At 36.1% G+C, this 20,292-nt stretch overlaps 1 protein-coding gene across 1 annotated transcript; it reads right to left on the bottom strand.

Moving 5' to 3' along the window:
• Positions 1–6,597: 6,597 nt before the first annotated feature.
• Positions 6,598–19,725, bottom strand: LOC115455638 (cell cycle control protein 50A). The gene is made up of 9 exons (XM_030184284.2): positions 19,536–19,725; positions 19,329–19,462; positions 18,553–18,755; positions 17,458–17,591; positions 16,831–16,950; positions 15,835–15,920; positions 14,811–14,946; positions 14,158–14,323; positions 6,598–11,086 (listed from the first exon to the last, which is right to left on the bottom strand). Exons 1-9 carry the CDS (start codon positions 19,588–19,590, stop codon positions 11,041–11,043), a joined length of 1,080 nt encoding a protein of 359 aa, XP_030040144.1. The 5' UTR covers positions 19,591–19,725; the 3' UTR covers positions 6,598–11,040.
• Between the last annotated feature and the right edge of the window lie 567 nt (positions 19,726–20,292).

Raw genomic sequence — 20,292 nt, 5'->3', positions numbered from 1 at the left:
ACCTGAATAATGGTCTAATAGCCTGACGCGAGTCGGTTTCTACAATCACACAGGTTTTTCGGACGAGCGCTTTAGGAGCGCGCAACGCTTTGAAATAAATGTAAATGCTGAGGGCAAGGGACTAACTAGTTACGAACCTCGGCTCTGGAGTCACTGGGAGTGGATGAATATTGAATACCTCAGCGATTAAGAGCGTTTACGCATCCGCGCGCCGTATGTCTCAAAAACAGCACTTTTCGAAGGAGATAATATCCATCAAAACATTATTTTAAAAACATATGAATTAGTAATTACTATAGAAAATTTTGTTGTCTAAAAAGTTAGTAGAGAAAATTTTTAGATTTATTGAGTATTTGTAAATTGTTTAATGATTACTGAACAGAGGTTTTCAAATTTGCGCTTCGAACGTCTATTTCGAAGCTCAAAATGTCTTAAACCACTAAGGAACATAACAATATGTTATTTTTATCTAACTAAAAAGATCCTGAAGCAAAAAGTTAGTAGAGAAAAAATATCTTTTTATGTTTAATTCATGAGAAATAAAAATTCAAAGAATTCGAAAATTTCAGAAATGTTGGTCATTTAAATGATTTTTTTTTATCACTATATCTTACTTAATTGAATATAATATTGGATTACTATAATAGAAGAACATCTCCTTAAAAACATACAATTTAAAAATTCAACAAAATTAGTTCTGTTATTTTTCTATAAATATTTTAAATACCGCTATAAAACGCAACGCGCAAATCGTTTCAAATTAGTCCGCCTTGAGGCTTTCTAGAGAGAGGACGTATCGCTCGTCGCTCCGGCCAGACTCCAGTTGGCCTTTGCTGTGCGTAGAAAAATAGTCACGTGTATACAGTGATTGCCACATCTTAGTACTTTAGTAAGTAAAATATTTTTTCTTTAATGAGTGACAATAATTTTAGTAGTTACTATAAATTATTATTTTATTATTATGTTTCAGACACAATGGGAAGTAAAGCTATTTCTAGGCAAGAAAAGAAACGCAACAACGCTGAAACTTCGGCTAAAGCAAAAGCTAAAAGATTGATGTACTAATGTTATAACATGCGTCAGTAGTTATGGTTGTTGCTTTTTACTCATTAAACACTTGAGCAACAGTTACTCGAAGGAAAAAATGGAACCTTAAGCTAAAAACAATTAGCCCATTGAAATGTTACATGAGCTTTGTATTTTTTAGAGGACCCAATATTATTTTTAGAACATGTGTGGGGGGTCAATAGAAGCTTAATCTCAAGTTTGTGAGGTCGCCCTCCTTGTCCCCTGGCGCCATCATGGAAGAAGGGGTGAAAACACTTTTTTCGCGATATCTCGGAAACTATGCGTCTTACATAAATTTTGTAAAGTCATAATTTGTAGCAAATTGTTTTGCCTACAAATATGTTTATATAACTTTTTACCATAAATTAAAAATTAAAGAAGTTATAAGCAAAAATGTGAGAAAATGTTTATAAAAGTTTTCTTTTTTGCTCTATAACTTTTTTACATTTTACAAAAAATTACCTCAAAGTAACTTGTAAATGATCTTTTGAGGAAAATTGTTCCCTATAATTTTTTTATTTCATTAATTTAAAACGCTGTTACAGCGCTAAAAAGTTTACCGGGTTCGTCAATGCTCATGAGAATCCGGTCGAAACAAAATGTTTAACTTATTTTTTGTTTTTTTTTTTATTGTAAATATATTATTACAATTTTTTTTTAAATTCGTACAACTTTACTTATTTATTCCTAACTCTTTTGTTTGCCATAGAACTAACCAAATTTAACTTATCGAATGTTATGCAGGTAAAAAAGGTATGAGTTACCATTTGAGGATAAAGGAGAAAAAAAACATATTTGCAGGCAAAACAATTTGCTACAAATTATGGCTTTACAAAATTTTTGTAAGACGTTAAATGTTACGACGAGTTAGCTAAATCATTGAAATTAGCTGCAGAGGACAGGATGCAAGAGGCCGCTAGAGAAGAAACTGATAAAGATGTTGCCTGTAGTGATGTAAAAGACGGTATTCCCATACTTACAGTCAAAGCTGACTGCTGTTGGTAAAAAAAAAGTACAGAACCAACTATTTTGCTTCGTCGTGTGTCGCAAATATTATGCAAATCTATGGATACAAAACTGGTAAATTGTTATACATGGATGTACAATCGGTCGATTGATGATCGATGTCACTGAGAAGCAATACCTATTAAAAAAAAACTATCCAAAAAATATAACCAACTTCCAAAAAAAGAAATCTTTTATTTCTCACTTTTTAGTTATACATCTAAAAATGACATCTCATTACATACACCTTCTGACTCAAAATATAAATTCCAATATGTAATTTCTAATGACTTAATTTAAACTTTCAATACGCTAAATATTAACAACTGCAGATCTATGGAGTAATTATGTGGTCCATTATAAACATCGTAGCACAGTAATTTTCCTGATTTATTGTCTGATTACGGAGTTCTGGTGCCTATCTTTCGGCTTTATAATGAGCTCCACTTTACTAAAGGGTACTTTCTAAATGCAAATGCTTAAATTTTTTAAGCATTTACATTTAAAAAGTGAAAATAACAATTTGTAAAATTGCCGTTAAAATTTGTTAAAAATGTTTATTTTCTTTTATAATTTAATTACAAAATGATACATATAAACTATTTCATGATGAATTCTTATATATTTAATAATAGAATTCTTCATTTATCATAAATTCATAAATCATAAGTTACATTCCAATTAGATAATTAAAGCGAAAAGATCAAAATTGGTTGGTCTGACTATAAAGATAGCTGACGCACTAACTCTACGCACACAGCTACGCAACGGCTCTGTGTGAGTGAATTTTGCGAAGAATTACCTATAGTTGACTTCACGCGCGGCACGTAAACGCTCTTAAGGGACTATTGAAAAAATAATCTATCCATTAACGCCATCATCAACTCGCGGGCCGGCGCGGTTAGAAAGGTCAGGATAACGGAGAACGTGGCGCTGATGGTGCAGTGTTAGAGTTTAACTCGTACTTTTGCTTAACATTTTGTACATTATTTTATATATAAAAATAAACCATATAAAAATATGAGATTGATTAGGCAAAAGTTTTAGCCAGTCATAATGATTCAGTATGATTAAATATATTGCTGCGATCAAGAGGTGTAGAAGGAATTTTATCTCCTTCTTACGTCGCTACGCAATGTCCGATAACGTCATAGAATTGTTCGTGCATCCCTTTTCCATTTTACATTTACCTTTAACAAAGTTGATTTAAGATCTTTATGCTTACAATGGGTATGTTAAAACTTTATTACATCATTATTATTAGGTGTTATATCCTGGGAATAATAACTGTTGTATTTATAATGGTTAAAAAAGATTTTTATTTAAAAAAAATGGAGTTATCAACTCTTTTTAAGCAATGTTATACTATAAAATGTAATTTAGTATTTAAATTATAAAGTAGATAAATGCATCACATGGTGATAAGCGATTGAAACCAAAACAGAAAAATTAACTATGCCTAGTTTGTTTTTAAAATAGGACCATTCAAAGACACATTAATAATTCCACTTGATAATTTTGCGGGGTAGATTAAACGAAATATATTTTGTTTAATCCATTCAGAATTAATATAAGATATTAAGTTATCAAGAGCATTAATATATTGCCCATACACTTAGGATATAATTAATCGCGATAAATCTAAACTCATTTATTGCCCGGAGACTTGTAAAATGATAAGAATGTACGATACATAATAGGTAGGGCTGATATCGATTTGATGTGCTGTTTTAACTTTTATGGTTTCAAGTAATGTGCTTTCTTTTTCAGTTTGAAGTCTCAGCCAGTACAGTTACTGCAGCGATCTATGTAGTATTCTCAAATTTTTGTAATTTAAAATTTGAATGCAAAGTAATTTCATTTGTTCCTGGTAGGATATATTTTATATCCGCCCAGATAGCAACCACCGTACAGTGTTAAAACCCGCCATAGTGGCCCATGTAAGTGTGTCGCGTTCTGGAATCAGCCTGTGTATATCCGGTTCAACAGGCCGGTATAATTGTGTCGACTGTCGAGTAATCATCTCTCGTCAGTCGACATTCTATTGGGCCCCACCTCAGTTATCATCAGGTGCAGTGGGGTGTCTGCCGCATAAAAAAAGAAATAAAAAAGTCTTTATGTAATAGGCAGTGGGGTCAATTTGCCGTGCCCGAATATTTAAAAAAAAAGATATGCTTGCTTGCATTAGAAGTGGTGACCAAATATTATGCAGTGGTTTCAATTACAAATATATAGTTGTGGTACTCGCTGCGATAATCGAATAGACGGTTCAAAGCAAATACAAATAATTACTTACAAAATTACTGCAGTGTCGAAAACTTATAAAATATTTTTTTTAGTGATAAAATTTTAAATCGTAATAATGTTTGATCATGAGCTAAACACAAACTTGACACAGATCCATTATTATATAATTTAAACGGAATATACCGCTAACCGTGAATAATAACAATTATTTCTGCCTATTCAAATTATACTCGTTTATTATTCCAACCGAGTTAAAAAAAGAGGTTATCAATTCGATGTATATATTTTTGTTTGTTACGTCAGACCTGCAATTAATGAATCGATTTGGAAAATTTATTTTTTATTTGAAAGAATATGCTTCCAGATTGGTCTCATACAAATATTTTTAAAATCCGTTCAGTAGTTTAGTTTTTAAAGCTAAATAACTGGAATACGTATGTATGTTCAGGTAAACGAAATTGTGAATTTTGCTTTCCGTCACGTTTTTAGTGGTTTTTGTTGGGCCCATTTCTAACAGGGTATTTTGACTGTATTTTATTTAATGCATTTTAATATGTAACAGCAATTAGTACAAAAAACTAAATCCTTCTGTAAAAAAAGCATTAAAATTCGCTAATAAATGAGGCAGTAATTCAAATTTCAAATATTGCTACGTGCACGAGTGGGGATATCGCTCCATCTCTTTCTTTCGCAATCATCGTAATACCCACTGACGTCACATGCAAGTATTTTGTCTCTTTTCTGTATTTTGACACTCACCCCTAATACCAAATTTCAATGGCTTATACTTTGTGGATTTTTCATCAGATTTCAATGATTTCTTCTGTTATAGAATTTATACGAAGTACATATTTTATAAAAGTTATAGAAAAAATAATTCTAATACCCTAATATCTTAAACTTAGTTACGTATACCGAAAATGTTCTGAGGAATAAAAAACACCCAACCCTGATACTACCAGCACTCACTTGGCTTAGGCCCGTGAATGCTGGCACTTACCGGTCTTACGGACCGAGCAGTAAAAATATAAAAATAATATTAAATCTTTATTTGGAATATAATACATGATTGTAATTTTGTAGTTACTTGGTAAGTATTTAATTAACATGCAAATTTATGCAGTGTGAATTTTTTTCGAATACTTTAATATAAATTAAACCTACTATCAATAATACAACACACTTCGCTGGCCCATTATTACAAGATTCTTTGTTATGTTTGATATGCAAATTAAATTATACCTATAAAACAATTCTAAGTATTTTCAGTGAAAATATCCAATAATCCCAAAAGATAAATAAATGAGGAAGCATGAATTATTACCTTTTTAAATTTCTACGAAATAAAAACGAAGTGAGGGCGGGAATGTATCTAAGGTATGAAACAATATGTGAGCTATCCGAGCCAAGCTAAACAAATTTAGCTTCGTTTTTGATCTTCGTTCTTGAATTAGATTTTCGAATTATTTTTGCTACCCTAATCCCACTTCAACGCAGATCAACGAAATAGTTTTTCCATCAAGTTGTGGGAACTAGAAGACCCATTCCTGTAAAAATCTTGTGGTTAAACCATGTTCACTAACCGTGTTGCTCAGAGACCGAACTAAGGACTTCCCAACCCAGCCTATACACACCCACTAACCTAAGCATGGGCGAAGATTACTTTTAGGGAGGTGCATCTTGATAACTAGGTACTACATAATATATTAAAACAGAAGGGATAATTATAAATACAAATTACTTCAGAGATTATGTTTTATTACTCGGACAGCGTTCCGCGTTATACTAGCGAACAAAATTGAATGTTCATTGAATTGAATGCCTTGGGTTTTTATATCCGTCATTTAACAGTTGGACGTCATGACGCGAACAATCAACGGCGGACCATAGTCAATATTGATACTGCTGGCTGGCTCGAGTGAAAATTGCGGCATTCAACCTCCGTGGCATCGCTTTAGCTTTGGCTGTGGCTGTGGCTTTGGCTTTGGCTTGGCTTAACACGTGGCTGCATGGCTGGCTTTGCTTGGCATGTGCGGCGTTGTAACAATATTATAATTATTTTTTTTCCAAATAAAAACCGCACAGGTGTTTGCATATGCTAAACCATAATAAAACCTCTGTGGTCGACAGTTTCCATTGTCATTCAGTTATTTTTATTTGTTCCGGACAGGGGTGTACACGTGCACCCTCTTGCACCCTCCCAGTACCCATGCCTATATGCGTTTTTGTTGATGTGATTATGTTTTGAGTATCCAATGATAAAAATGATAATCCTTGTTAATTACTTTTAAAACATTTATTTATTAGAGATCTAAGTGATAATACATACGTTTTCATTCTTACAAATTAACAATCATGTTATTGCATCTAATTAATGAAAATTAATCTCGCACGTGCTTATATTTCAGTATAATCTGCAAACTACATTATGTCCGTTATACCATGTACCAATTGTGTACAGTCATCCACATAATTAGCTGCACAATTTCAAAACGCCTACACACTTTTGTTCTTACCAAAATTATTTTTTTCACTAAAATAAAAAAAGTATTTTTTTTGTTAAATACAACAAAATGAATTAATAATTAATTATTCAATTAACGCGCTAAAGCGATTTAATGTTTTGAATTCGATTAAAAGAAACAATAACGGCACACAGCATAATTTTACAATAAATTTAAGTACTGACGAGGTAGAGGATTTTTTTTCATAATTAGGTGGGTACCAACAAACATAAGTTCTTAAACACTCATCCAGTATGGATGGTATATATCCCACAACAGTGCCAATAGGATCTAGATCAGCTTATTATATGGCTGACTGTACTGCATAAACTTGTATTGTCTTCGATAACTTATTTTCTTTATCCACGTGTTGATACTAAACCACGAGAAATTAAAACATAATGTATAAACTAAACGTGGCCTCCATTTTTACTTGAAGCTATTTTTTTATGCAAGCACGGCAAAGTGACCCCACTGGCACCTGATGGTAGATGGAGTGGGGTCCAATAGAATGTCGACTGACGAGAGATGATTACCTTTCGACAGTCGCCACAATTATGCCGGCCTGTTGGAACCGGATATACACAGGCCGATCCCGGAACGCGACACTTACGTGGGCCACTATTGCGGGTTTTAACACCTTGTGTACGGTGCTCGCTATCCGGATATTTCGGCGCACCCTTAAGGGGACGATTTATTGTATGTAGTTTAGTAACATTTGATGCATTTATATATAATCTAGATTCCAATAGACTCTCCCAAGCGGTAACAAAGCGTTAATGGTAAAAATAAGCCAATCATAATAACATATCTGTAAGGAAAACAAACTTTACTCTGATTGGTCAATATTCACTATGAATCCGACGTTAGCGACTAAGATTGTTTATACTAATCGGTTATAATTGGCTATTAGACAACTTTGCCACAAGGCTAGACCAGTGTTTCCCAACTCAAAATTGCCTCACTGCGGGGCCCACGCCCATGCTGAGGAATATGGTAGAAATTTAGCTGCTAGGGGTCTGCCGGAACCAGTTTTGAAAGTAGTCTATGAGAAAAAATAGTTTGGGAACCTCTGCTCTAGGCCTAGTAATTATTGACAATAAGTGACAAAGACTTAATATTAAATATTTTTAGACGTCAACTATAACTACACACGTTTAATAATTGTACATTAAAAGCGTGTGATTAGTAAAGGCACTTTATTATAATATATTCTAAGTTCTAATTTAAGTATAAGCCAATGTTATAGCGGGCCCCGAGATCTGATACGTCATACTAGTAAACTGTTGTAGTAAGTAAGTAATGTACCAGGGGCCTTATTCTTTATCGGCCGTTTCCAAAACGATCCCAATCTCAATCTTCAATCAGATTCCGAGAATGAACCAATAAAATCAGTTGTAAGCATGTCAAAAAAACTTTGTTCTGATTGGTCCATTTTTGAGATAGATAAAACACATGAGATGGTTTATTGAAAATTATAGTATACCAAACGTTATTTAAATAGTTAGTAACAAGCAAATAACGCTTCGCATCACGTTAAAGATTTCAGAAATTATCATAGAGAATACCATTCCATGCAAATTTTACGCAACGTAATATCCACACACATCACGCCTTTATCCCCGAAGGAGTATGCAGAGGCGCAACCAAGGCACCCACTTTTCGCCAAGTGTGCTCCGTCCCATGATGTGATAGGGGGCGAGCCTATCGCCATATTGGGCACAGATTCCAGACTCCAGGCTGATACTGAGCAGAAAAACCCAAATATCACTTTGCCCGACCCGGGACTCGAACCCAGGTCCTCAGAGCGCTGTCGTATCGCGCATGCATTACAACTACACTGCCGAGACAGGGCGAATAAAATCTCTTTGTCAGCCTCCTAACATTCATCCTCTCCAAATGTTGAAACCACCTTATGAATAGATGGATGCATTGGATGGAAGAGCAGGTAGGGGCCGACCTCACCGTACCTTCAAATGTCTAATATCTGACATTCTTAGTAAAGGCAAGGTCAAAAGTACCCTAAACCGGCGGGAATACATGAAAAGATGAAGGTGGAGGAAGCGAGAGAAGTATATCAGTATCGTGCAGTGGCATTCCAATCTGCCTACCCTTATGGGATAGAGACGTGATACTATGTACCATAGCCTTGCAAAGAGTTCATGTTGTCATAGAGAACAAGACCCCAGGTACCGTCAGCATATTATATTGTCCTGGTAAAGAAAAAACTTCAACCGCAAAAATATAAATGATTTTAGATTTTAATGGCCACTTTTTGGCTCGCTGAAAATTAATTGGAATGGAATTACTCAGTCAAATAATACAAACCTATATTTCGGGTTCTGGCTTGGGGCCTCTAAAGCATTTTTTATAATATAAACATTTATTATACGGTGCACCTTATATTTAATTAGTAACTTCGAAGTCAGAGTGTTGGGTTTTGAACCTACGGGCATTCGTCTGCAGACCGCTCCATTCCCAACTAGACTATCATGCTTTTAAATGTACGATACATGATCTTAATCATTACTTTTTCACAAACACAGATTACACTGTGTAATTAATACATTTGATCTTTGTCTGTGATTACATAAATTTGAGGCTGACTGTATCTGTATTTTTCTTGAGTAAAGAATTTACTAGAAAGATAGTATTCACCAGCGTTCCATTTTTAAACTAAACTATGCAATAAATAAGACTCAACAGCCCGTTTTATGATAAATTATTAATTAAACTTACGTGTCAAGTAAAACAAAATAGCCCTTATATCAGAGCATCTAAAACACATAATAAAAATACTGAAAACAATAATCAACAAATTTGTATCACATTCACAGCGAAAACAACTAAACTAAAATAGTTTCTCAAACATTAAACATTTAAAAGTTTTATTTTGTTCATGACGTTTATCTATAGAATTTAAATATTTATAAATTTAATTCGAACTCATTTACGATAAATCGTTTGTGATAACCATACAGGATCCTTATTCTCTATGGCAAGGATGTTTTTAGGCTGTATGGCTGAGAGCCTTTGCCTTCTCCTTAAGGAGTAAATCTATCCAAAAAAAAAACTCTATGCCAAACGTTATTTTGACAGTTTATAACAAGCACGTCAAGTAGCGTAGCTCGCCAAAAAGAGGCCCTATATCTATATTTGTTGGGTGCTCTTCAGGCCAGTGCGAACTTTTGGGCGCCAGCTTAGTTTAATGTAGGTATGGGCCTAAAGGGACCCCAAAGCTCGAAGGCCCCGTGTCACTAATACTGCACGCAACGCACCACGTCGCGTTTAAGACAAGAAATTAGTATAATACCATTCCACGCCAATTTAACGAAGATAACGTGGCCGCGTTACGAGTTTATATTGCCATAGAGAATAAGGTACCTAACCGTTTTTTATTTCTTTGTAACTATCAGTATGTTCTAATGTCTCAAATTATTTACCTGAGTCACAATTGACCCGAATTGTTAAAAGTATAAATGCTTTTCTTTAAAATATACATTTTGATAATATAGCGTTACCATAATAATCAATCAAGTTTGGTGGTTTATATTTTAGATACGGGTCCAAATTGACCTATAAGTAAAGTATTCGGAATTTTTTATATAATAAATACAAGTACTTCAATTCTAAATAAAAACATATAGTTGGTAAATTATACATATTAAATTGTATTTATATGTTATTCTATTATCAATAAAAAAAAATAGTAATACAAGACATAGGTTCCAACATTTTCATTATATCGTAAACATTTGTCACATTAAACTTTTTTTATAGTTCCCAATTATAACAATTGTTAGTCGTGGCGACTTTGGTTTTCCATAAAATGGTGCATTTGACTATCCCAATAAATAATTTAAGATAATTAATAAAATTATTTAATAATTTGTTTCGTTAAATACACTCGCTAATCGATATTTTGTAATAAATCCTTAAATCGATTCATCGATTCAAGGAACCCATTGTTTTAAATATATTTTTTTAAGTGTAGAACTTAGTGACTCCACTGCACCAGGTGGTAAACGCACTGAAAACCTCACAGTGGCGACTGACACTCTGAGATAAATTTCCCCCTAGGTGACACAACTATGCCTGTTTGAAACGACCGAATATCATAATCGATCGTATCGATGTATCGATATTAGACAGTCAAATACACTACTTTACTCGATTTTTGTGTTTTTTACAACGTTAATTTTAAATTGACGTCGCTTTAAGAATATGGCGTGCGCGGGTTAACGTTGATCATCTCCGTCGTACTGAAAAAAAAAACATATAATTACTATAATCATCAATTGCTGCTTCTTCTAGAACCTGATCTGCTAGACCTGTGGAATTATAATGATGTTAATGTAAACAAATTGGCATCAATACTTTGCCAACTTTATCAATTTTTATAATGCTTAAGAAAATTTGGCATTTTTGGCATTTAAATCATTGTAACTCTTGAGGTATGATACGATAAAATTTTATGGAATTCACTCGATAAATAATTTAAACTCATCACAGCTCCACGCGTCGAAGCTCCAAATGATTCGAAACATAAATACATTTATTTGTAACTTTTTTTTTATTGTTATGAATGACAAGACGAGCTTGCCGTTCGCCTGATGGTAAGCGATACGACCGCACATAAAGAGAAGAAACATCCAACACCGTCAATTACAAATTATTGTTTGTTATTCCACTACGCTCGCCATCCTGAGACATGAGATGTTAAGTCTCATTATGTTCAGTAGTCACACTGGTAACTGCAGTACCAATTGATAATTTAAAAAATATATATTTTGACAGCAGTTTAATTCATGTTTGCAATTAATATATTCATTGAAATTATTTTAAACCAACACTCAGTAAACCTAAACAATACACATGAAAAGTCATATATAAATTAATATTACGATTCCTAAAGCAAAATACATAATATCAAATTTAACTACATCTTGTAACATTGTAAATTTTATATCTACAACGTTCTACGCAATTATAACGAATAGTCACTTTATATGAACTTCAACTATGAAATAATTTGTTTTATTACTAGAATAAATCCAACCGAGAAGAAAAACTCTTTACTACATAACATAATTTAATTAATATTTTCTATTTCCATACACACTACATAATAAGATAAAGGGGTGTCAAAATGAACAATATTTTTACAGCAATATGCAGCCGTTTATATTTGCAGTTAAATTATATTACTTTTAAATTAAGCAACATTTTTAATAAGGTTTCATAGGTGTTGCAATTCTGCTATCATTACTATGATAGCAGAATTGCAACCCTTGTCTACTGACAAGGGTCTTATAACCAGTTATTTGAAATAAGGTATTAAATAATAGATTTGTGAATAAAATTTAGGTGATCCATGTTGGATATCGCAGTAGTTATTTATTAGATATTCTGATAAATATACATGGCTTAAACGGATGTAATAACGTGGCAATTTTAACAGTTTAGAACGACGAACGCTCAACTTACGCAGTAAGTATAGTACCTTATTATTATATGTGGGAGAATTTAAATTTGAACGGAGCATACTTTAATTTCTAAGGTTTTTTTTAAACGGACACGACACGGTGACCCTACTACAGCTGATTGTAAGTGGAGAGGGGTCCCATAGAATGTTGACTGACGAGAGATGATTACCCCTCGGCAGTCGACACAATTATGCTGGCATTTGAAGCCGGATACACACAAGCTGATCCCGGAACACGACTTACTTACGTGGGCCACTATGGTGGGTTTTAACACCTTGTGTACGGTGGTCGCTATCTGGGCGGATATAAAATACATCCTACCACCAGCAACCATTAGAATCAACATCAATCCATAAATTATTCAAAGACCAGATCATAATATATTCTCTGGGTATTCTTTAAAATAAAAAATAAAATAACGCTACCATATTAACGGCACACAGAGGTGAAAACATTGTTCGTTAAAAACACCCACTTCAATCAATATCACGACTCACGAGCTAACCGCAGGGTGGTCAGAGTCGCAATCTTCTACAAAGTAACTGTCGCCGCCGGGTGGGCGACATCTAATGTCGAAATGTACATCGTTAGGACAGAACTAGTTATCGGACTGTAAACAATGTGAAATTCAACCATAAAATAAAGGATATAAGGCGATATTATGTTTGCGAACGTTTCTGAAAATGTTTGTTTGTTAGAAGTAAACGCAGAAACCACTGAACGGATTTGAACGAAATTTGTTACATAGATAGGTTATGTCCTGGATTAACACATAGGCTATTTTTTGGCCTGGTAATTTGCTTCCATGGGAAATAATAGGATTTTTTAAAGATGTGACACTAGCGTACCACTGGTTGTGTTATAAATAATTATCAGTATTTTAGAAACTTTAGTAGTGGAGGCTGTCACTACCGTAAAGACGCGAGAACCATACAGTAATTTATAAAGATCATTTCAGTGTGTTGACGCGTCTGATATTTTTGTAATAATAAATGCAGACGAGCAAACCGCTCCCCTTACGGTAAGCGATACGACCGAACACAAACAGTACCAACACCACCGGAATTTTGAATAACAAATCAGTGTGTGCCATCGTATTGCACCTATCTCTCTACGACACTAGACGCTAAGTCCCATACTGTTCAGTCATGTCACCTGATGGTAAGTGAAGTACTGTCCATACAGCGTCGACTGACGAGAGATGTTTAACGCTCGCCAGTCGACGCAATTAGGCCGGCCGCTTCGAAATCTATGACTATCCAGACTTTCGCATGTGAGATTATCACGACCTGAGTGTAATCATCATCATTTCAGCCGGGAATCGTCCACTGCTGGACATAAGCCTCCCCCATTAAGAGCCACAGGGACCGGTTCTGGGCCGCCCTCATCCATCGGACTCCGGCGACCCTCACCAGATCCTCGGTCCATCTCGTGGGGGGCCTGCGCTGCGTCTCCCGGTTCACGGTCGCCACTCTAAAACTTTTCCGCCCCAACGGACATCACATCTACGAGCTATGCGCCCTGCCCACTGCCACTTGAGTTTCGCAACTCTAAGGGCTATGTCGGTTAGTTTGGTTCTCCTGCGGATCACCTCGTTTCTGATTCGATCCCGCAAGGCCACTCCGAGCATAACCCTCTCAGACCTGGGGCCTTATTCCCTATCCCGCACGTTTTTACATCAGTGCGTATCAAGCACGTAACACAACGCGTCATGTTTAGGACTGTAGAAATGTGGCTTACAGAATACCATTTCACGCACATTTCTCGAAGATAACATGACACGGCCGCGTTACGCGTTTACACTATCATACAGAATAAGGGCCCTGAGTGTGTAAAGTATTGCTCACCTCTTGGAGCAGCGCACGTGTATGACAAGCAGCACGATGCCGAGCAGCAGGCACAGCGTGCCGACCACCACGTACGCCACGCCCAGGAACGGGTTCTTGCCGCCGAGCAGCGACGTCGTCGATATTATGAACGTCTTCGTGCCTTTGAAGTCGATCACCGGGTAATCTGTTGATGGGGTCATTTATTTACTGTATGTTTGAAACGCTTATTAAAAAATGTTTTCGTATATGAATATTGTAATATTTTTTTTACAGGCACAATGTTACCCCTCTGTACTTAATGGTAAGTGGAGTGGGGTCCAATTGAATGTCGACTGACGAGAGATGATTACCCCTCAGCAGTCGACACAATTATGCCGGTCAGTTGGAACCGGATATACAAAAGCTGAACCAACACGCAACACACTTACGAGGACTACTACTAAGGTTCTAACACCTTGTGTACGCTATTCGGGCGGATATAAAATATATCCTACCACCAAAAATCTATGTGCCATTTCTTTTCCAAAATACAAGTCTTACAATATCTTTTTTTGATTTACAAAAAATATTCTCCTATCCCTATGATGCAGACACTCGCCCCTAGTCCCCACAACAATTAATATTTTTTTTCTAGCATTAATTGATGCATGTATACATGATTGGTGACTTACTATAATCGACAATGAGCACGTAGGGTCCCTTGACGAGGCCAGGTATGTAGCCGGTCTTGGAGTGGTCGACGCGGCGGTACAGCTTGCGGAAGGTGGGCAGCGCCGCCGTGCGCATCCACACTATCAGATCCTCGTTCTGCCAACATATTATCGGTTAAACTGCTAATAACTAACCACCATTTTCAATAAATGATCCCAATCTGCCTGACTGCCTTGGTGGCGTAGTCGTACTGCATGCGGGGTACGGCAACGCTCTGAGGTCCTGGGTTCGAATCCCAGGTCGGGCAAAGTGATGTTTAGGTTTTTATGCAAAGTAACAGCTCGGAGTCTGAAATTTGTGCCGATATGGTGATAGGCTCACCCCCTATCACATCATGGGACGGAACACTCTTGGCGAAAAGTGGGTGCCCTGGTTGCGCCTCTGCATACCCCTTCGGAGATAAATGCGTCATGTGATGTGTGTGTAAATTTTTCAAAAAAGTATTGCTATATCAATTAGCTTACCACACATCATTATAATAATATATTCTTATTTTATAGGACATGACACCATTTTTGCTAAATTTTGTATTACATTACAGGTTCAAACAATTATTTGAATTACATTCTTACTGCACTGTTATTTCAGTATCTACTAAGGATATATAGATGAAAACCTCTGTTACTCTTGTCAAAAGTTGTTCACAGGGGTTGGTGAGCAGCAGAAGGCAGGTCATAAAACCTTTTTGCAGCAGGACCTTTATACTTGATAAAGTATGTTGGGCTATCCCCACTTTAAAGTTGGATAAGGGAAGGTCTATCAGTCTCCACTAGATATTTTTTCTCATTAAAATTAATGTAGGTAGATATTGTAACATTGCGGATGACCAACACATCTGTCCCCCTGGTGACCACGAAGGCTGCAGACTTCGAAAAGTCAGGAGAAAACTTAAATATTAAAACCGTCATAAAATTCGACCAATAGTTTAATTTTAACGTCTAACATTCGCGTAAATATAAGAAATCATTATACAATGTCTCTCACCTGGAATCCATTGTTGTTAGTGTCGTTCAGATCCAGCTGCCACACGTGCACGCGCCAGTTCACTGGCTTAGTGAAATTAGCGAAGGCTGTAACAATTACAATATTAAATTATTGTTAATAAACATTGACGGTGATTAGCATCACATCATCATGATTACATATTACAAATAAATAGTGTGATCTCAAATGATATGCCATAAAGGATAGCATCACTACCGTATGTATTTGCTAGTGGTAGGATATATTTTATATCCGCCCAGAAAGCGATCACCGTACACAAGGTGTGAAAACCATAGTGGCCTACGTAAGTGTGTGGCATTCCGGGGTCAGCCTGTGTATATCCGGTTCCAACAGGCCGGCATAATTGTGACGACTACCGAGCGGTAATCTTCTCAGTCAGTCGACATTCTATTGGACCCCACTTCACTTACCACCAAGTTCAGTGGGGTTATAAGATAACTGGGAAGCAACAGTTTTAGCATTAATGACTGATTCCTATATTTGAACTGCATACGACAGATCCGTAGCAAAAATTGACAAATTAGAATAAAAGTTAGTTTAGACACACAGATGACTATATTTTGATTGTTTGAATCTTACCATTAACTCATAGCGGTTTTATATAATACCAAATCCTGCAGTAACACCACTCTCAACCTGCGAACAGTATACTTGTTCCCTCTGCTTAGCGACTTCAGGGCCTTGGAGGAAAGTGGGAAGGAGATAGTTGAGAAGGAAGTGTTGGGGAAGGAGAAGGGACCATCTTAAGATGGGCGGAGGGGAGAGGGCCAGGGAATGTTCACAAGCCCTTACAGGCCTTAGTGTGAATATGGCAACCATGACGTATACACATTTTAATATGTGCCTAGGGCCGTGACATAACGCTCCCCCATTCGGTGTGGCGGCGAAGCACACAAGAATTACCTCGTTAGCGGTTAGGTTATTTTATATGAATCAGCTGTGTATTTTAAGGCTATTATAATATTGTATACATACCGGTTTTAAGGTCTCCGGGCGGGTTACGGAACTTGATGTCCTTGTCGGAGCTCCAGGCGATGCCGGTGCGGAACACGGGCACTTCCTCGTTCAGATCCTCAGAGAACACCGTCAACGTGTCTGTTTTGACGTAAAAACATCAATATTACTAATTACAATTTCCTGGGATCAACAGTGTGCTTTTTCATGGGATAAGTGGCACGTATGGTATGACGACAATCTTAACAAACTAGGGTCATTGAATTTCGACATTTGTGATTGGTCGAGACCAATGCGTCAATCACGTGTTGGTCTCTCAACCAATCACAATAAAACGACACTGAGCGGTTTTTTTTAACATTCTAATCAGACAGATGCATATACACTAACGGCAACATTCCATAAACTTGCGACTCGCCCGCAAGTCTTGCTTTGACATTCTAAGTACACAGATACATCCTGTACACTAACAGCAAAATTCCATAATTCTATACACTTGCGACTCGCCCGCAAGCCCAGCAAGGCTCTAAATTTTGCAGATATCAGCTTGCCATGATTGTTCAGCCTACACAGTAAAAATCATTTGCGAAAGTTAACTTCTGCAAGTTTCCTTGCTAATTGAAACCCGCTTTATGCAATACAAATTACCATTAAACAAAGAGTTGGCTATGGCTCCGCACGGCGCCACCGGCTTGCGGACTCCGTTCTCGTCGGCGTACGCGAACGGGTCGCAGTCGGTCGACGGCGTGAGGGACAAACGGCCCAGGAGTTGACCGTCATCTCTAGAACAAACAGCAGATTGAGTTAAGATTATTAAAACAAGCAGCAGTTTGAATACTCAATAACATTTTCTCCTCAATAGAATAATAGTACTGTGGTGAAAAACTTGCCATAGTGGCTTGTTTTAAGGACTTTTCTTCCTCGTCAACCAAAAATTATTAACAAAGAAAAAAAATCCTCAACATTTTGATTTAAACATGACCATATAATTATTGTTAGTTGACATTACATTTGGAATTGAACTATACTATCCTTGTTATCATTTAGTATGGTTATGTACACATAAAACGAAATAACCTTTATGACTTAGGTATATTATATTTGTTTCCACAAAGAGATAATCAAGATTTCCATAATTTGACAAACTATTATTCATGTTTCTTAAAGCAATAACAAAGATGTAATATCAGTTAAATTTAAACAAAAAGCTAAAACAAAATGGTTCCGCTATCACTCATAGGTATTAAATAGGATTTTTTAGGTGATCTGTCATGGTTATCACTGGGGGTACCCTCTGAACGGTGTACAAGCAATTCCCTGGCTTTGCAACCACGGTAGTCCCTGTGAGGAGTTGGTAGGCCCTACCGTTATCACCGAGGGTGCCAGCGAACGATACGCTGGCTACCCATGGCTATCTGGTCTTAGGGCCTAGGAGGGAGGGGATAGGGTGAAGGAAGAGAAGTGGAAGGAGAAGGAGCTATCCCAGCGTAGTTGGAAGGGAAGGGAAATATTCGCAAACCCTTATAAGCCTCAATGTGTATTTAGCAACCATGAGGTATACACACAGAACTGTGTGCCTGGGGTTGCAGCAAATGTGCGCCCTTGTATAGGCTTGCATTTGGTATGGAGATCAACAGCACAAGAATTGCCTCGGGGGCATTGTGTTCGAAAACAGCTAATATAGGTGATTAATAAAAATCAGTATTTTGTTATTGTAAGGAAAATACGACAAACAGCTAGTACCTTGACTTAACATATCGCCGATGGTTTTGGTAGTAGTTGCTCAGTCCGTAGTAGAAGTATACATCCCCCTTAAAGTCCTCAGTGAGTGTGAAGTCCAGGCGACACCTGCACGACTCCATCGAGTTCTCTTTGATGTACTCAGCGCAGGTGATATTCTGATCTTCCTTCATGCAGTAGGTGTAGTCAATTACATGTTCCTTCACCTGAAATTAACAGTATTATAATATGTTTTTCCTAATGTTGGGTTATTCCCATAAACCATAAATACCTTAATACAAGAAGGACCATAAATGCACTGCCAGCTTTAAAGGATAAAAAATCCTCAAAAAGAAAAGTTTTCAAAAAAATATTTTTCCCATACTTGTAAAAGGGTTTAAAAATAATTTCCTATGTCACAACAGTTTTACTTCAATAAATTTCATAGCTAACTTTGCTATTCTACCATAATTACAAAGGTGCAAATTTATGACAATATTTAATAACTTATTACAACACAAACTACTGAACGGATTATGATGAAATTTGCCAAGCAAATAGACCAAGTCCTGTATTAATATACTTTGCTATTATTCTATTATACATCTAAAACCCAAACGACATAATGGAACTTTAACTGCAAGAAAGGTATTTCACAGTTGGGAGAACAACAAAATAAGCTATAAAGATAAATGTCAGCTGGTAATAACGTGTGCTACTTCCGAAAATAAACAATTTACGTGACCTATAGAGCACTATAAACACCAACCTTCCCTAATCGACCTATTTTAATGTGTTACCTCATCAGAGAAGTAAAGTAGTCCAATTCCAACGGGAATAAACGCAATGCCGATTACGAAGAACGTGGGCAAAACTGTGCCCGCGGTTAAAATGGGCTGCCAGGCGGGCAGGCGCTGTTGTTTAAACGCAGACTCTAAAAACACGAAAGAAATTTTATAAACAATCAATACTCATTACAAGGACGTCATCTTTCTTTTATAACTCACCTGCAGGTCGCCTAGATTTCACGTTTTGGTCAGATGTATCACTAGATGTAGCCATGATTACTTATTACGAGATTTATATAGTTTTTATAATGATAATTATGTTCAATTAATCACAATTTCACAAAAACCATTTACCTTCTTGACACATGAAAATACGATACCGTGATATTGTTGCCAATGCAAAATTTTAAATATTCCTGCTTTAGGTTTAAATTTCCGTATTGCAAACTTGTTATAACGGCGTTTTTATTTTTCATTCTATTATACTCATCGATATATATGTACTACGTACTAGATTTGACGTTCCGAACATTCAATGTGTTCAACTGAATTGAACTGCAATCCATTCAAACTGACTTTATTATAGTCAATATTGACAGCTTGTGGTTGTATACGGAGTGCCGCTCATGATATAAAAACTAGAGTCTAAGTATTAACCTGGATTTGAATAAAAATATAATTCAGGTAAGTAAAATTATTTGTTCAAGTTAATAAATGGGTTATAACAGTGACGTTTTGGTTGCCATTTTAGTTCAAATTTTGAACAAATAGTTTATATGGACGTTCGTGTCTATAGATTTTACGTCAATGACTATACTATGTATTTTAAGATTACTAATCTTCATAGTTCATTTGTGGTCTATTACGTAGATTCTATAGTTTTGTGATTTCTGGGAAATTCTTTAGACTCTAGCAACATTGATATGTCATAGCGAAATTGTAAAGAACAAAAACCAGACAGCCTTATACTAAAGAT

This window comes from Manduca sexta, chromosome 9, assembly GCF_014839805.1.
Source record: "Manduca sexta isolate Smith_Timp_Sample1 chromosome 9, JHU_Msex_v1.0, whole genome shotgun sequence".
Lineage (NCBI taxonomy): Eukaryota > Metazoa > Arthropoda > Insecta > Lepidoptera > Sphingidae > Manduca > Manduca sexta.
This window is presented reverse-complemented; position numbering and strand designations above follow the sequence as displayed.

What these genes read in the sequence shown, in the direction of transcription:
- LOC115455638 (XM_030184284.2), bottom strand. Translation starts at nt 19,590, where the DNA reads ATGGCTACATCTAGTGATACATCTGACCAAAACGTGAAATCTAGGCGA. An exon ending in GAAATCTAGGCGACCTGCAG is followed by an intron (nt 19,463 to 19,535) that starts GTGAGTTATAAA and finishes TCGTGTTTTTAG; the next exon opens with AGTCTGCGTTTAAACAACAG. An exon ending in CTAACAACAATGGATTCCAG is followed by an intron (nt 14,947 to 15,834) that starts GTGAGAGACATT and finishes ATATGTTGGCAG; the next exon opens with AACGAGGATCTGATAGTGTG.